Below are 12,810 nucleotides of genomic sequence, written 5' to 3' on the forward strand. Positions count from 1 at the left end.
CTTTCAAGACCGGTGTTATGTGGTCTTCGTGGCTGCCCCCAGTCACCACTCCAGCTGCCACATTCTAGATTCTGGACGGGGGAGAAATCTGATTCAGTTTGCATATAAAAGTGAACCTCTCAAATTCACACTTTCTGCAACAATATGAGTACTGAAACACACCCATCCTTGGAAATTCAGTTACTCAAATTGTGCAAATTTGTAATCAAATTTGTGCAATTTGTACTCAAATTGTCCTTGAACAAAACCATGCTTACAGAAGTGCATGTTTTAAGTGTTCATAACAATGAATGTGTTTGTGAAAATATTCTAAAATGAATCATATCCAGCGACATTGCTTGCAAAAATGTGTACATCAGTCAAAATGGTAATCAAACTGTGTTAATTAGGAGAAATTCTCACTAAAATGCTGGAGAATTTACATGAGACTATTTTGAAAATTTAAAAAAAATCATTGCATGGATGTGCAAGCATGAAAATCTAAATGTAAAATAAGAAACTGGGGGAACCAGGTCGTTCCATCCCTTCTTAACAACTTGGCAGGGAAGATAACTTGATTGTGGAGTTTTGTTTTGTTTTTTAATCTGTCCCTGTTGGAGGGATACTTGTTAAATTTTTGTTGGTGTAACTTGTTAAGGGTTTTCAGCCTTCAGCTTCTTCACCACAAAATCCCAGATTTCAGGGAATGGGGTGAGAGTAAAATTTGTGGGCCCCAAACTCACTGCTGCTGTCTGAAGAGGAGCCCTAGTGGCTGCTATCCCCATCTGCAGAGTCCAGGTGGGGGCGTGTGAAGTGTGTGTGTTTGTCCCACTTTCCTGTCCCCAAGTGTTGGTAGACTGGTATGGGGGACAGGAGTTCTGTGGCTTCATCTGTGATTCCCCACCCTACCCCACCACTGCACAGAGCAAACGATTTGATAGGACACAGGCACAACCTCCTTCATTTCTCATTGAAAAAGAATTCAGAGGAGCCTAACTATGTTGTCAATTGACCTGAGGATGTTCACTTGAAAATATAATTTTGGCCTAGATCTGGATTTGGTGCACACCTGGCCCCTATGTTCAGTGCCCCAATGTGAACACTTACTTTTCTTTTTAGGTAAAATTGAATATTTGGAGCATGCAGCATGTTAGCAATGTGTTTGGGTTGGGCACTTCTACCAGACTGTTGGGATGTTTGTTCATTGGTTCCTGCACTCTATTAATGAAGCAGACTCTTTCTTTCTTACAAAGGGATCTGAGAGGAAAACTACGCCTCCTGGCCTAAATCACACCTCAGCCAGACCTCCAAAGCCTTGTTTTGTTTAAGCATATGTTGAAACAATCAGTTACAGCTATACACAGGTAGAGTCATAGCTTCGTTGTTGGTTGGTATGTCTGTGTATATACGTGTGTGTGTGTGTGTGTGTGTGTGTGTGTGTGTGTCTGTGTGTGTGTTTGTGTGTGTACACACACACACACACAATGTAAAACCATAAACCTTATGGTTTAGGTATGAATTAGAACCTTATAAAATGTGCTTTCTCATTTCTGTGTAACTCAAAGCAGGGATTAAACAATAGGAAAAACTCACCAGAAAATTTTTCCAAGGTAGAAATCTTTTTGCAACTTTTCATTGTGCATTTGAGAGGGTGAAGCATTTTTCCCATTTCCCTCTCCATTTAAATATTTTCCCCATGTCTTTAAATAAATCAATATAGGGTGCTCTGCGGGTGGGGGTCAGTTAGGAATGAGAAGACAGGAAACTGGAATTTAATAGGCAAAGAAAGGAACGAAGTGAAGGGGGGCAAAGTTTCTACAAACCCCCCCCCCCCAGCTTGCAGACCACCATGCATAAGGCAGAGAAAGGAGAAATTTCCCTGTGTCTGTGGCATTCGGGAAGGCATCCCTAGAGCTCTCAACATTACTAGATGAGGCCCTGCTTTTCTCATCTCTTTGAAGGCCAGTTTTATGGAAAAAACAGAAATCTCTTTTTACTCCAAGGCAGGCAAAGCGACAAGGTTGGATAAAGCAGTGAAAGTGAGGAGCGAAATGCAGCCTGTGTGTGTTACAGAAGGCCAGGAGTTGAAGGAGAAGGGCTGGGAGGCACGTGAGACTGCTCTCCCACTCCTCTGTTAGGCAACACTTAAACAGTACAGTCGTACCTTGGGTTACAGCCGCTTCAGGTTGCGTTTTTGCAGGTTGTGGACCACTGAAACCCGGAAGTACCGGAAATGGTTACTTCTGTGTTTTGGTGGTTGTGCATGCGCAGAAGTGCCGAATCGCAACCTGCGCACACACAGACATGGGTTGCGAACACTGCGAGTTGCGAACGTGCATCCCACACAGATCACGTTCGCAACCTGAGCGTCCACCGTATTGCTCAATTGACCACCAGAGGAAAGAGCAGTTGAATGGTCTGAGTATCAGACAAGGATTGGGAATACCCAGGTTCAATTCATAAGGGAATAAAACAGATGGGAATCTGTGGCCCTCCAGATGTTGCTGCTGTGCAACTCCTACCACCCCGACTTGCTGGGGCCGATGGGATTTGGAGCCAAACAGCATATTGGATGGCCATCTGTCATAGATGCTTTTGTTGAATCATAGAATATTAGAATTGGAAGGGAGCCAAGGGCCACGTAGTCCAACCCCCTGCAATGCAGGAATCTCAACTATTGATCCAGAGAGTACAAGTCATTGCCTCCATTTTATTTTACAGAAATCTAATGAACCAGTGATTTTTCAAAAATATACATGACCTCTGCATGTTCCATTGTAATATATGCCTTCTTAATACTTCTAAGTAAATATCTAGAGCTGAATCTTTGGGGCCAGAAGGCTGGAGGGTGTGCGGGAAAGGGGCTGTTGCTCCTGCACTACCACACTAATTAGCTGTTAGGCAGGGAGGCTGAGCAGCATAAACAAAGCCCCACTGTGCCTCCAGTCTCTTCAGGGCTTCCTCCACTCTCATTGACATACTCTTTCGGTTCCGGGGAGGGTCTCCTTGCGGGCCATGAGGACTCCCCCGTTCTCTTTCACCAGTTCCTGGTGTGATTCTATTTATTTATTTTCTGGTGCCAAGTGTATACACAGTCTCGTGTGAGTAGAAAGTGCATAAGTGGAGGGATGCCTGTATAAAATTCATCTGCTCTCTCTGGCTCATACATTTTCAGAAGTGGAAAGAAAGACCAGGAAATAACCCTGACAAGAAGGCTTGCCCCACCTCCCAGTCACACTGATTGGGCCCTGATCAACAGCCAAGAGCCCATTCTTGCTAACCCAAGTAGCACTTTGGCTTGTCTCTCAAATTGCCATTTCCAATCGCCACCCCAGAAGCTCCCTTAGAACCACCTCTGCCTTGCTTGCAAAAATCAGGATTTTAAGGGACATACTGAAAAAGTATGATTGCTTTACGGTTTCCATGAATGTCTTGGGAGAAACGGGGCATTTGACGGGTATGCTCTTAGCCACATCCCCGTGACCCCATATGTCTAAACAGCTAATCATCCTGAAATGTCCAAAATCCAACCCACCCAAAATACCTTGCATGGAGAAATGAGGCCAAAGAAAGTGGCATATTTCTTTGGGCTAGCAAGGTGATAATTGGATTTTAAAAAATTGTCCACACCTGTTGAAGATTAATTACGTTGTCAGTTTTCTCTCTAGGAAACAGCTCCTATTTTCCTAGAGAAAAAGATTACGTTGCTTTAATTGTTTTCTTTTCTTTATTAATGACCAGTGTAAAGTTTTATAAACAATAAAGACTCTGAGAAACAGAACCAATTGATGTTTATTCCTATAACAGGAATTTCACTAAGAGATAGCTGGAATGCTGCTGCTGCCGCTTCTGTAAAGAAGTAAAATATGCAGGAAAACTTTTCTGTAAAGAACTCAGCTGCAGAAAGAAATGAAAAATGCAAGAGTAGATGCTCACACACCGACAGTATAACTTTGCCGTCTATATTAATTTTATTTATAAAATTCATACCCTGTTTTTTCTTTTATTGCCACACCTGCAATTTAATAGGTTTGTTGGCAAATTCAAAGTGTCTCTGTCACAATTTTTTTATTTTCTATTCAATTTCTTGATTCAGACTTCCGGATCAGTTGTGATCTCATTCAGGTCGTGAGTTTGTCCAGTGAGCTTGTCAGGATGACTCAATCATAGAAAAGGGTGAAAGGGGGAGCGACGGCAACACAATACCCCTAAATTTCTTGATTTACCAACATTGAATATTGTGCTTGTAGCATCTGAAGGCAGCCCTCTTTAGGGAAGTTTTTAATGTTTGAAGTTTTATTCTGTTTTTAATGTTCTGTTGAAAGCTGCCCAGAGTGGCTGGGGAAATCCAGTCAAATGGGCGGGGTAGAAATAAATAAATAAATAAATAAATAAATAAATAAATAATAATAATAATAATAATAATAATAATTAATAATTTGTTTTATGTATTCTTTTCCTGGCTTTTTAATCAATTCTTTCTCATTTTAAATCAAGTCTTCCAGAAGTTCTGGGTTAAAAAAATTAATCTTTTGATATCTCAAGTGTTGTCACATCGAAGAGGGAACAGTATGGTTTTTTCCTGCTCTGGAGGGTAGGATTCAAACCAGAGGCTTCAAATTACAAGAATGGAAATTCCGATTAAACATCAGGGAGGAAAACCTTCTGGCTGTAAGAGGTGTTTGACAGAGGAACAGTCTCCTTCAGAAGGCTGTGGACTCTCCTTCCTTGGAGGTTTTTGAGCAGAGGTTGGATGGCCGTCTGTCTTGGATGCTTTAGCTGAGAATCCTGCTGTGGTGTTTGCCCGTTCTTTTGAAAATGTCTGTACAGGGGAAGACATTGAGTTAATAGGTAGACCAATAGAAAAGCCAGAGGTGGAGCCTACCTGTTTATAAAAGGGCTTAGCCCAAGGTTTAGTTAGCTAGTTAGTTAGTTAGTTGGTTGGGAAAAGGCAGTTGGGAAAGCATTTGGCAGACAGATGGAAATAGAGAGACAGTTAGTGCAGTTGGTTCTTGTGTGAGAGGAGGTAGAAGAGTTAGAGACAGAATAAAACAAGACTAAGAGGGGAAAGGGTAACAGCTTTTCGAATGCATTTAAAGTTTATTTGTGTTTGCAATAAACCACAATCTTCATTATTAACTTAAGAACCTGACTGAGACTAAATGATTTACCGAGGAGGACCTGGTTGGTGGCTGCAGATTAGTGGCGTACGGGTCAATAGTCTATGAGATGACCGGGGGCTCTGTACGAACGCCATACCTGCATTGCAGGGGTTTGGACTAGATGACTCTTGGGTCCCTTTCAACTCTGCGATTCATATGAAGCTATCCACTGTGACCCTAAAGTTTTGGGCTTGGTCAGTGACCGCCAGTCCATTCCCACAAATGAGCATGTAGTTTGGCTAAAATTGACAGGAAGTGGGGAAGAACCATGCCTGGAGCTCCTTGAGGATAGGTGGGGCAAAATGTAATAATTTAACAATAGCAGAGTCTGAATTTTCTCCTTGCAGGTTATTGTAGAATCATAGAAGTGTAGAGTTGGAAAAGTGCCAAAGGGTCATCTGGTCCAAACCCCTGCAGTGATTCCAGCATTGGAAGGGGTTGGGCTAGATGGCCCTTTGCATACCCCCTTCCAACTCTATTATCTCCCCTTTTTTGTTGGCTACAAAAACACCATACATTTAAAGCACATGACTTTTCCCAAAGACTCCTGGAAACTGTAGCTTGTTTAGGATGCTGGGAACTGTAGCTTTGTGAAGGGGTAAGCTACAGTTCCCAAGATTCTTTTTAGTGGGAGGGGATGTGCTTTAAATGTATGGTGTGTACACAGCCTTTGTGTGCACGTTCTATAAATTCACAACAGGCATCTCATTGCAGACTTGTCATCCAGAGCTGCAGCCTGGGAACTGAATTTTTGCAAGGTTCAAGGCAAGGTGGGCTAGTTTGAGCAAGCCACCAACCCCAGAATCCCCCCCCTCCAGTCTTAACACCTTGAGGTGGAAAACTGGGAGAAGGGAAGGGTGCATTGAACACACACCACATGTGACGTATTTTTATGGATCTCCTAAGGCCAGGTGTTTCCTGAGCAAAGAAACTGGGCAGGAGCAAAATGGAAACAATTCTTACTCACCTTCCTTTCCACTGCCTCCCTCCTTTGCACCTCACAAAGGGCTGTCATTTGGGGGAGGGAGAGGGGGCTGGTCCTAAGTGCCCCTCCCCCTTCCACCCTCCCAGTCCCCACCATTTATGCCTATTTGTGCCCTCTTGACAATTCTGCTGTGTTTTCCTTTCCTTGAAGGAGAGGGAATTGAGAGCCTCCCCTCCTTCCCCAATGCAGGTATGTGCCTGTTCTCCATTACAGCTCCATTGGGGCTGAAATATGATCATGCCTGTGTCAGACCTACCAATATATTTATTTATCCATATAGGCTTTTCTCCTTAAGTTCATTGTGTCCAAAGGTTTTCAACCTTTTTGAGTCCACGACTTCCTTGACCGACTACATTGTTTCTGTGGCACCCCGTGGGGCTCAGGAGCCCAGTTAGGTCATCCCTTGCCTGCAGAGCTGGCAGCCTCTCAGCCTTTTTTGAAACCCTCCTTGTGGAGTCTTCCCTCAGCCTCCTCTCCTCTCCCCTCTCCTTGGGAGTCCTTCAGACAGCTGCCCAGTTGTTGCATTCTAGGATCCTACGTGCCTATTGTTCTAGGATCCAAGCTTAGTACATAACATTTTCCCTTGTGTAGTGTTCCCTCAACCTCCTCTCCTCTCCCCTATGCTTGGGAGTCCTCTGGGCAGCTACTGCTGCCCCTGATCTCAGAGCTGCCCTCTCCCACCCCGAAGAGAGGTGCCTCCTCACACTGCCCCACATGGCCCTGGGGAGAGGATGCCCCAGCCTTAGTGGCCCAACGGAGGCCTGCACCTTACCTTGAGAGGCAGCAGTAGTATCAGTGGGCACTGCTGGGTCTGCATGGTGGAAAGGCTCCCCTTCAGCACTGGGCACTCAGCTTCCAGGCGGGCCTTGCACACAGCAAGCACAGAAAAGGTCAGCACAGTGCCTGCCTGCCTGCCTGCCTGTCCGGCCTCCTACTTGTCTGTCCATTCCTAACAGCAAGGGCTGGTGAACTGGCTTGCCGGGCTCCCTCGCTCACTTGCTTGCTTATGCCGGCTGCCTCAGCTCCTGGCAACCACCACCCCCTGGCCAGCCCCAGAGGCACCATTCGCCTGCAGGGCTTGTAGCCAGGGCTGCTGCAACAAACAGCCATGCAAGCCTTTTAGAAGCAGAGATGTGAAAGGGCATCAGAGGCAGGAGGGAAGGAAAGAGGGACAGAGGCCAGTGTTGCCCACAGTACCCCTGACCATCCTTCAAGGCACCCCAGGGTGCCACGGCACACTGTTTGAAAACCACTGTGTTAGGGAAAGGATGGCTTGCTATTACTGTTGTTGTAGTAATAGTAGTAGTAGTAGTTGCGGTCATCATGTTAATCTCACCGCTGCTTCTAAATTTCAAAATGAAGCAAAAAGCTAAATAAAATAGTGTATGGGAAAAAATAAGAAGAGGGAATTCCCCCCCCCCCCAGCCTACTTCATTGGCAGGACTTAAGCTATGTATACACTCCTATTTGCTAGAGTAACTCCCACCACTGGCCCTTGAATTGGTCTACACACAAAGTTAGCCACAATCAACAAGCTATGTCTATCCTGCTGTTTCTCATGAAAAAACTGTGTTTTCATACCCTCTGACATTTCTCTGACGAAAATAGGGACGTCCCATTCCAGAATGATAATTTTACTATTTGTACCCCACACATCTTACTGGGTTGCCCCAAAAGCTGCCCAGAGTGTCTGGGGCAATCCAGTAAGGTGTGTGGGATATAAATAGTAAAAGTATCACTCTGGAATGGGGCGTCCCTATTTTCATCGAAAAAAAGTTGGAGGGTATGCAACGTATCCTACACTTGGGCCAAGATTAGTATTTAGGCCCAATATCAGCTCTTGGCATCCTTGGGCATCTTCCAGGGCACCAGAGGTGCTGGCATCTGCCCTCTACCACCTCTGCCTAGCAGCAGCAAGCAAACTTAAATTTACCAGGATGCCCTGAAGCAATGCCATCCATTGTGGCAGTTATCACCAGGTAATTTCCATGGCTAAGGTCCCACCAATAAAATCTTTGCCAAGAGCCCACTCGAAACTGGAGCCAGTATCAATTTTCTAGACCACAGATGGAAAACCTATGACCCTCCAGATGTTGTCAGGACTCCACCTCCCATAAGCCTCAGTCGGCAAGGCCAGGGTTGATAGGAGTTGGAGTCCAGCAACATCTAGAGGACCATAGGCTCCAGCCACACAGTTCTAGAGAAATAAAGGCAACGCATGCAACAATAGTGTGCAGCCTCAGTGCCCTTTCCCATTCACCAGGCATCACTTCAGGCCAATCACTTCTGCCACTCCCAAATTTTGGTCTAGACTTGCTTCTTGAAACTGCTGGAGCAAACAGTGGTGTGATGGAAACAGCATAGCAATGGTGCCATTTGGGGACTTGCAAGAGGCATTAAGATGACTAACTTCGCCTTTTGGTTTCTTTAGGGAAAGAATAAATGTTCTGTTTCTCCTCTGGCAGGAGAAATTTGTTACCCGCATGTGGCTTTTTATGAAAACAATGTTTGTGTGTCCATGTGTTGTTTTGTTATTGCCACTGCCACCACCTGTAAAATCAGCTCCTGGCTTTATGGATTGCTGGTTTGTCACACCAATAGGCTGGTTTGCGTGTTTTGTACCAAAGACTTCGGCATTTCTTATGCACTTTTGAGTCTTTGATCAGGTTGAGAAGAAAGTAATGAAAGGAGGACAGGCGCAAGAGCCATTCTGCTGTTTGCTGTCAGAGCCAAAGCCTGACTCACAATAGATGTTCAGAGCTAAGGAATGAGTTTCTTGTTACTCCAGGATGCCCAAAATGCTGACTGTTCTCTCCCTCGACATGCAATCCTACTGTGCCACTAACATGTCCAGCTCTGGAAGCTGCCAATTTATATATGAAGCCGAAAGAACACAGGGTGTGATCCAGAAGTACTCCTGCATACACAAAAGTTATTTTTGACCATTTGCAAAGCCATGCAAAGGGGGGGGGGAGGACTGGCTTGACAGTTGTTTTATATAAAACCCACTTTTCAACACTTATTTATGCAAACATGTGCCCCTCAACTGCTTTTTAAATTGTCTCAGGGCTGAGCTGAACCTTACTGATCTTCCATATCACATCTCCACTGAGTATTTATTCCAATTTATTTTTCAGGACGCACATAACATTGAAAGGAGCACTCTGCTTGCACTGTATTCCACTATTGTTCCCAAAAGTTAGAATATAGTGCAGAACTTAACATTTAAGGAAAATTCATGAAAATGGAATAAACTATCATGTGAATGCAGCCTAAATCAGCACTGGTGGGCTGCAGTACTCCAGGGTTTCTGGCAGGAAGTCTTTCCCAGCCTTGCCTTAAGACAATACGTGTGCAAAGTGCACACACTACCACTCGGCTACTACCCTTTCACACAGCTTTCACAGAGTCCTCTTTTAAAGCCACCTAAAGTCTTCTTTTAAAGCCAGCACCTGCCCACTCATGCAAGTCATTTCCATAAATTCCAATCTGCAATGTATGGAAAAGTCCCTTGTATTGTCAGTCCTGAATCTGCTGCTCATGGGTTCAGTTGAGTGATCTCAGGTTCCAGAGTTACAGGAGATGGGGGAAGAAAAACAAACCCAACAACAACCAACTCCTCACCACTTCCTCCACCACATGCATATATTTTCTCTGTCAAGTAAATAAATGAATGTTTCTCAGGTGTTTCTTTTCTTTGGCCTGCAGGAGAGTCCTTGAGCTTTGCTGATGATTTGCTCTCTGGTCTTGGAGCTGCCTGTGTGGCTGCTGGAAGGAGCCATGGAGATATCCCTGACACAAGCCTCTACTCCGTCATTTTCAAGTGTCTGGAGCCTGATGGATTGTACAAGTAAGGAAGGAGTCATGTGGTGGAGTCGTGGGGCATGGGGAAAAGATCATCCAGTGTCTTGTGCACATTACTTCTCGCATTTCAAAGTCTGTATGGATTGGAGACTGCCCAACCCAACCTCAGTCTGTCCTTAGCCAGTCACCATCTGTCTGTTTCTTACTGACAACTAGTTCAAGGGGTGGTGCTTCCTCTCAGCTTCCTCCTCCTTGCCCCAGCTTTGTAGAAGGGAGAAGGATGTGAACAAAAGCAAAATTAATTGCTTCTACCTCTAATGGACTCTGGCTCTGCCTGCCATTGCTCAGGCTCCACCTACTGTTGGCCTCCCTGCCTTCTGCCCTACCAGTCCCAATGGGCACCAACAACTACTTTCTGTATGGCAGTAGCAACAAAGGGCTGAAGAGAAGCAACTGTCCCATTGTTTGCTTTTTAAATTAGAAATGAACCACTTTCCCCCTCAAAATAAATTGAAAAGTGGTTTAGAGTAAAATAGACTTAACCCTAAAACTATCAATGCAATTGTTCCCTTAGGTTCTTAATCCAATCACAGTCAAGTCAGCTCCTTGGTACTCCAGAGAGCTGCAGACTGTGAAATGGCCAATGGTGGAGGAAAGCTTGTGATGATTGCAACTGAACATGTACAGAAAGCCAATGTGACTTACTATGTGACAATGGTGGTGGCAAAGAAAGCTTACTTCTTTGTCATCATTGCATCTGCAGAATGCCAGCCATCATAAATCTTTTCTGTAGTGAAGAGCCATTGAGTTAGGAGTTAGATACAAGGCTGGCCCAAGACATTTTGGCACCTGAGGAGAAGCACAAATTGGGGCTCTCCTCTCCCTGCCGGGGAAGAAGGGATGAGTGAAAAATCTAAAACAGGAAAATGGGAAGGGGGGGGGGGATAGAGATCTACCTCAGGATCTGCTGTCTTATGGATCCTGCCACCTGAGGCAGTTGCCACACCTTGCCTCATGGGTGGTTAGCCCTGGTTAGATAATAAAGAGAGCCCCCAAAGAGCCAAGGTGACCAGTCTGCATTGCATTATGAAAATAAAATCACTCATATCCTTTCTAAATTTAATGCCACAGATTGGGCAGATTGGGCAGATTCAAAGATGGATATACAAAACCATCTGATTGTGTTGATTTGGATTCTTTCTTAATGTATCCTCCAAGCAGTTTGCTCATGGTATGGCACGGAAACAGCCCTGGTCATAGATGATTTACACTAGTAAATGAATATGGGGTATGTGACCCTGTTGTTTTGAATGGAGCCCTTAGTGACCTTTGATACTATTGACCGTGGCATCCTTCTGGGCTGTCTTGTTAGTTTGGATCAGGGAAGAGAGAGAGAGAATGGACCCAGTATGTGGTGCTGGGGGGGGGGCTTCTGTTCCACCTCAAATCACTCCTGTCCTTCAACCAAAATTGCTAAAATGCACCTGCCAAGTTTGCAGCCTGCAAGCTGGGGACGGATTTCAGCTCAGTAGTGCCTTGGGTGCTAAGGTCAAAAGCTTTGTCAGTTTGGACAATCCTCTTACTAAAATGGGTTACCTCCCCCGTTGGAGTCTGTGAGTCTTTGAATGCTTGGAATCCCAAGTGGGGAAAATGCTGTAGTGATCAGGTCCTACTTTCAGGCTCCCAAGAAGCATCTGTTTGTCCACTGTGAGAAAAGGATGCTGGACTAGATGGGCCATTGGTCTAATCTAGCAGGACACTTCTGATGTTTGGAAAACAAGTCCAGGAATCTAGATGTCCAGAGAGATGGCCCCCTGCATTAGCCTTCTGCTGTGACTGTCATTTTTCTTACAACTTGCTTGGTAAAATATTGGGGGCGGGGGTTGATGGAAGAGAAGAGTGCTTTAATTTCCCTGAGATTTAAGACATGAAGTACAGAATGAAACATTAGACTGGAAAGATGTTTGGAAGGGGTGGGGGACAACCCTGGAAAACAATAGGAGAATATCAGAGCAGCCTCGGATAATTAAAACCCATTGTTGGAATGAATAATTCTCCCCCCTGCTTGGAACCGCAAAGGCAATTAAACCTGTGAACTGGCAAATCTACCACCACTGGCAAACTTTTCAGGCTTTGTTAATACTTTCCTTCTGCACCTCTAGCCAACTCCACAACCATTGGCTTCCACCAGCACCACTCTCAGGCCTCCCCCACAAACTCTATTACATATGTTGACATGATCTTTAAAAAGGAAATGGCTTTATTACACTTTGGTTTACGAGGCACGGCAGCTCTAACGCGTGCTTGCCATTTAATAATTTTTAATGTTTCCCTTTTAAAAAGGGGTGTGGGTGTGTGTGTGTGTGTGTGTGTGTGTGTGTGCGCGCGCACACACACACACACACACACACACACAACCCTTCTGATTGTATATATTAAGAGTCAGGCTGTTCTGAACAGGTGCCCAGCATGAATGTGGAAAACATAGCACAACCTGGCAGTGATTTGCTTCTAGTAAATTGTTCAGTCGCTATCAGTTGCTGCATACCCTCCAACATTTCTCTGATGAAAATAGGGACATCCCATTCCATAACAATAATTTTACTACAGTGGTCGGCAAACTTTTTCAGCAGGGGGTCAGTCCACTGTTCCTCAGACCTTGTGGGGAGGCAAACCATATTTTTGTTTTGTTTTTTTGGGGGGATGAACAAATTCCTATGCCCCACAAATAACCCAGAGATGCATTTCAAATAAAAGGACACATTCTACTCATGTAAAAACACGCTGATTCCCAAACCATCTGCAGGACAGATTTAGAAGGTGATTGGGCTGCATCCGGACTACGGGCCTTAGTTTGCCTACCCATGTTTTACTACTTAT

The 12,810-nt window shown here is 44.8% G+C and overlaps 1 protein-coding gene across 5 annotated transcripts in view; it reads left to right on the forward strand.

The window, feature by feature from the left end:
* ASTN2 (astrotactin 2) overlaps positions 1-12,810 on the forward strand; it is a 661,500-nt gene that overhangs the window by 608,984 nt on the left and 39,706 nt on the right. For all 5 annotated transcript variants that reach the window (XM_083721626.1, XM_083721627.1, XM_083721629.1 and 2 more), the window contains one exon: positions 9,835-9,976. In XM_083721626.1, the coding sequence (XP_083577752.1) occupies positions 9,835-9,976 (142 nt within the window). The remainder of the gene's footprint in view (positions 1-9,834; positions 9,977-12,810) is intronic.

This window comes from Podarcis gaigeae (assembly GCF_964106915.1).
Source record: "Podarcis gaigeae genome assembly, chromosome: Z".
NCBI lineage: Eukaryota > Metazoa > Chordata > Lepidosauria > Squamata > Lacertidae > Podarcis > Podarcis gaigeae.